This window comes from Paramormyrops kingsleyae, chromosome 7 (assembly GCF_048594095.1).
Source record: "Paramormyrops kingsleyae isolate MSU_618 chromosome 7, PKINGS_0.4, whole genome shotgun sequence".
NCBI lineage: Eukaryota > Metazoa > Chordata > Actinopteri > Osteoglossiformes > Mormyridae > Paramormyrops > Paramormyrops kingsleyae.
Genome location: NC_132803.1, coordinates 16,251,086 through 16,257,085, shown reverse-complemented (window position 1 = coordinate 16,257,085; position 6,000 = coordinate 16,251,086). Strand labels below are relative to the sequence as shown.

The following is a 6,000-nucleotide window of genomic DNA, read 5'->3' as shown; positions in this document are numbered from 1 at the left end:
ACTTAACACACATTTACTTGTTAAACCCAAAAATTAACAATTTATCTGAACTAATTTTAAGCAGCAGTTGAATCAGTTAAGGTAATGACAGAGAAAATTCCCCATAATGTCTGCTTAGCTTAAGAGAGGCACCTCACCTTAACCCAACTTCAGTCCATGCAATCATTTAATCTTTTTCTTCAGCAGTTACCAAAGTTCATCTTCATCCATCAACAATAAGAAAGTCACTGATTCACTTGTTGACATACTTACGTCACTGCATTTGTTTCTAAATGCGTCAAATTGTTCTCTGTACAAGCCCTGGTAAACATATGCAAAATTTAAAAAACTCACGGTGATGAGCTGTAATATATTTTGAAGCTGGAGTTATCAAATCATATGTGTCAATAATATTTCAAACAACTAAAAATGTACTTATGGTATTTCTGGGTGATCGTTAACTGCAGTTTTATTATTATATTTATATATTATTATTATTATTATTATTAGTATTATATACGCATTATGATTTATTATTTATATTGACATGAACTGGATAAATTAATGTGAAAGGTAGACTTTCAGGAACCCTGACTGGATCAAAATAAATAGATGATTGACACGCACAGTACATACACACAGGTCTGAGGCCAGATCTGATCCTGCAGGTGCTGTGAAATGACAAACGTTGAACTTACTTGACCTGTGATCCAATAAACTGAACACTTGAAAAGTGCACCTATAAGACTTGGCCACTAGGTGGCCCAAACTTCCAGTGTTTAACAGCTTTTAAATCTTGTAAAACTACTGCATTTCATATTTAAACCTGTCAGATGACAATCATACACTAAGCTAACACTAATAATAGTCCAAGGTTTTCCTCACATTATGTGTTGCAACATTTAAGCAAATATTCAAACTGAAGTGAAAATCTAATTTTTGCTGATGATACTTGTGTCCTTGTTCTCTTGTAGCGTTTATCCCAAACTCAGCCGAATGTTACACTCCTTCATAATTGTAACTGTACTTCAGTTCAATTCAAAACTATTTCCCTTTCATTTTATTTTCAACAGCCATCTTGAGCACTCATAGTTTTAATTTAACTTATTTCTAATTGCTTTATAGTTTAATTGTACATGTAATTTCTTATATTATGAATTAAGAAATTTGAGTGACCAATCGCAAAAACATACTTCCGAAATATAAAAACAACAGTAAATGGTCATATTTCAGCACATTACTTTAATATATATTTAATAATAAAAAAATGTCAGGTTATTGTGATTTGTAAGCTTAATATTGTACTCATTTTAGTTCATATAATCAAAATAAATAAAAATAAAACTGCAAATCTGAAAAAAAATATAGGGATAAATGTCACAACTGGTGCATCCAAGATTTTGGAAATGTCATGTTCATCAGCATTAGAAACGGTCTATAATTATCTTATGAAACACGCAAAGTGCACTTATTTGTGACAGTTGACTTCACAGCAGTAAGGAATGGAACAGCAAATCGCGACCAATTCCTATCCATTACTCAAATGGCATTTCAAACTAAAAACAATACAGCTCATACAAGCGGGCAGCCAAAAACAGCAAATAAATAACAAACCTGACACATGAAACATTAAAGACTCCTACTCAAAATGAACTGCAAGTGAACACAAACGTAATGTGAACAGACTTGCTAAGATTATGTCATTTCATGTATATTTATGATTTTCAAATATGTCTTTTCAAAGAAGAAAAGGGTCTGTTTTTTTCCAATAAAGAGATAAATATACTGTAGCTTCTCCTGCCCAGCCATTTATATACGTAATCTATTCTTTACTTAAAAAATATTATGTCTGAAAAATGTAGACTCTTTTTGGCCTCTTACACATAATATCCATTAATATTCACATCAGTCACTTCTGAAAGCTGAAACTTTCAAGTGGGACTTGCCTGCAGTTAATTACTGCAAAATTATTAAGGAAAAAACATGTCAAGGACACGGCTCAGAGCAACTTTCCAACTAAAATAAGTTCATCATTGCTTGATTTTTTTGTACATTCATCATGAAAATACACAAAGGTGTAAAGAACATTTGCAATACAAAAAAGTTTGTAGAAAACATAGAAAAATACTGTCCTTAAGGATTTATGTCTTAAGGCAGTCATACCTATGGAACGTTCCAAAAAGCCACTTTCATCCAATGCGATTGCTGCGGACATTGTGTGTTTGAGTAAGCAGCACGCTGCAGTCATGCCAAAGCAGGGCGTCGGATGGGCACGGATGGGCACGGATATCCTGGCAGATTGGGGCCCAGCATTTTACAGGGGCCCTGGAATATGTAAAACTGTAAGTAAATTTGGCCGGGGGCCCAAGGTGACGTTCTGACAGGAAGTCCAGGACATCTGGCAACGACACTGTACCAAAAGTCTCAGGAACAGCTCAAATGACTTTACCAGGGATAATCAGTCAGTACATCCACCGTTTTTCTGGAAGATACGTATAGGATGTTGACATTTCTTTTGATGGATGCTTGTCAAAATTTAACAAAAAAGAATATTAGGATCTTCCTGTGGTGTTTAACATAAAAAGCATATATCTGAAAGAGCCAAAAAGACGAGAACAAAGAAAAATGATCCCAGTGAGATATCCCTCAGTTCATAATGGCATTTTGGTAAAAAAAAATGACGCGGTTTGTTGTGCTAATTGCTTCTTGGCAAACTGCATATGTAACACCCTCCACTGTGAAGGGAATATAAATTGTATGCAATTATCAATAAATAGGACAAACTAGCAAAAAATAATGAATGGAAGAGAGATGATTGGGATCCCTGATAATTTGTGCCTTGAAAGTCAACGTAAAATAACGGCTTTAACTCCGAGGCTTCATATCAGCATAGGAAGTTATTATCTTCGGCCATCTGTCTAGTCAGCCATCAGGCATCTTCTAAAATGTAATAAAGCTGCAGTCTCATAATTGAAAGATCCATGGCAAGAACAAAGGCTGTGTTTCAAATGGAATTAAAAAATGAGAATCTCTGCCTGCTCCCCTGTTTCACCTGCCCTCTTCTCCCGCTCCTTGGCTTCTGTGCCCCCTGATCCTGTCACGCCTTCTTGCCGGCAGCTCTGTGCTTCTGCTTGCGCAGGTGAGCCTCGATCTCGTGGCGGAAGAAGAGCATTCCCAGCTGGCTGTGGGAGGCCTCGTTCATGGCCTTCGACTGCATGCACATCTTGTACTGCTCTGGCGGCAGCTCGTCTTCGCAGCGCTTCTCGTGCCACAGGTGGAAGAGGCTGCGTGAGGGGGCGCGCACCACCAGCAGGTTGCTGTGCAGGTACTTCCTGTACAGGTGCACGTCCTCACCACCCCAGCCCTTGATATCCACGTCAAAACCACCTGTCAGGAGTAAAGACACAGGCGACACTGACAGGCCTGCTGAGATAAAAGAGAGGCTTGCCTCACATGTCTTTTGGGATGCTGAACGGATCAATGTGACACAGTGACAGAAAGGCATTATGGGGATTTTATTGGCATTAATAAAAGAGAAGACAGAAAACAAAAAGCAGAAAAAATGACACGTGGCTGATAATAATGATAATACATGAATGAAGAGGTTATCACCTGACCTCGTCTCGACACTCAAGTTTCATGAATATAATCTAAAAAGTTTCTCATATTTAAAAATATAGCGAAATGTTTCCGTACATTTAATGAGACATAATCTTCTCCAAATATTTATTTAATGAGACAATAATTGCAGATGTTTACAATTCTTCTTTACTGAGTTTCAATTAAGAGTGAGAAAGCAGTATGGTGTTTTGCGTAGAATTAATTTGTGTGTGAATTGCTAATTCATAATGCTAAAAAAAGCTCAGGGCAAAACAAATATATTCAGAAAAAAGGAAAGTGAACTTTACAAGCAGTTCCTGGATTATGAATGTCTGACTTATGAACAACTTGTACTTATGAACAGACAGCCATAAAGCCTATTATATTAAAAATTCAAATGAAATACAATGGTTTATAATAATGGAGACATGCACTACTTTATGAATATATTGTGTGACTAAAGGGGTTTGTCAGCTCGAGTTACATTACATTAGCCTATAGTATGGCAAAATCATTAACACAAAGCCTAATTTATGAAAAGTGTTGAATATCTCATGTAATTTATTGAATAAGGTACTAAAAGTGAAAAACATTTACCCATCGTAACCCGGGGAACGTCAGTAATTATATGTATTTTTATTGTTCCGAACTACAAATTCAACTCAAAGACAGACTTAGGGAACGGGTATATAGGGATTGCCTGTAATTGTATTTGTATGTTTATGTATCTTTACCATTTTATTTGTTATTTAATTTATTCTTATCTGCAGGGCAGAGACCAAGTGTTCACATGCTTCACCTGCAATCATTTATAGCTGAATTATTGGGAATCATAATGAACAGAGGAAGACCATGGAACTCTTCCCAAATGAAATTAGTGAGTATTAGTCCACGAGCAGCCACGTTATGTCTTTGGCTCTGTGCCTGGAACCATAGTCATGTGGATGCACCTTCGAATGTCATAATGAGGTGAAGACAGGATGGGGGAAGGATTTCAAGAGCAGATGATGCAAATCAATATACTGACCTATATTGATGAAATCTGACCTGTACTGGCAAGTCATCCCGAACCCGAAATCTCTCCAGAATCCGGTGTCCTTTTTTATTACCTGATAAAATAAAGATAAAAACCCTGTGACTGCGATTAAGATAAATGGCTTGAAGATGGTTGGATGGATAAATAAAGATGAAAATATACCGAGAGTCACAATGCAGAAATTGAAAAATGTGCTGTCAAGAAATACAGATAATTTTTTCATAAAGGGCTGAGATTAATTTACATACGAAGGGGAGCCCTATGGATAAACGCCTTTTATTGACAGACCGCTACACCAATATATAAACATCATCTTAAATCAACAATGTTAAGATATACATTACCAGCTGTTGTTCTATAGGTGGAACATTATCATGATGCCCATAAATGAGTCCTGGATTGTACTGGCTGAATAGAATTGGATAGAAAACCTTTTTCCCTGAGAACAGGGGAGAGAAGATCAAACATCAAACATTTTAACATCAAATCGTAACTGAGTAGATGCCACAGGCTTGACAGACAGTATTTTGCAATATTACTCTGGATCAAATGACTATTTGAGATTAACAGGCTAAACAGCCTACATCTATTTAACATGATTTTTTTACATCAGGACGACTGAGAGACATTAGTGACTATAACCCTCACCGGGCTGTGCATTCAGCCTACAGGAATTGAGGAAGTCTGATGTGAAATAAATGTCCACATCACAGAAGAACAGGAGGATGTTATTCCCCTTCCATGCCCGAGCACCAACATCCAGGCCGCGTCCTCGAGAAAACTCCTCATTCAGCTGGATCAGCGTGAAGTTCCTGAAATTGATCTCCCTGTTTAGAACAGAAAGCGTTTCATCTATGTGTCCTTTCAAATTACATGATTAAAATGTTAAATTACATTTCTGATGTTTCAATTGGTTAATATTTCAGTCTATAATGATCCTATTATAATTAGAATCTTATTTTTATACACTTTGATAAACATGACAAAGATCTCAAAATTAAAAACTTTAAGTAACATTTACATTTAGAACAGTTACAAAGTTAATAACTGGCTGTATGGATACTACCATGTGAAAGTATAAAGTAGCACCTAAGGATAGCAAAGATGAAAATGCATTCATACACTCAGCATATTCACTGGCAAAATGGTGCTGTGTGCTATTAATATTTTGTTATATTATTTTTGTAATTTTTATTTTAGTAATCTTCCTATTATCTGGTCTCCTGAGCTGAAACGCTTCATAATGATTAGGTGTGTTGCAGAATCGGCAATCTCTGTTAGTCATCGTGTATTGTCTGCATTGCAGCACTGGAGGAATATCAAAGCACTGAGTTATATGTGTGGACAGAGCAACTGAGCGGCTTCCATTTATACAGGAGAGACAT

At 36.4% G+C, this 6,000-nt stretch overlaps 1 protein-coding gene across 4 annotated transcripts in view; it reads right to left on the bottom strand.

Moving 5' to 3' along the window:
* Positions 1-1,201: 1,201 nt before the first annotated feature.
* Positions 1,202-6,000, bottom strand: part of csgalnact1a (chondroitin sulfate N-acetylgalactosaminyltransferase 1a) — a 44,790-nt gene continuing 39,991 nt past the window's right edge. For all 4 annotated transcript variants that reach the window (XM_072714409.1, XM_072714407.1, XM_023823222.2 and 1 more), the window contains exons 5-8: positions 5,264-5,442; positions 4,960-5,054; positions 4,607-4,688; positions 1,202-3,366 (exon numbers count right to left, since the gene is read on the bottom strand). In XM_072714409.1, the coding sequence (XP_072570510.1) occupies positions 3,077-3,366; positions 4,607-4,688; positions 4,960-5,054; positions 5,264-5,442 (646 nt within the window). In that variant the 3' untranslated portion in view covers positions 1,202-3,076. The remainder of the gene's footprint in view (positions 3,367-4,606; positions 4,689-4,959; positions 5,055-5,263; positions 5,443-6,000) is intronic.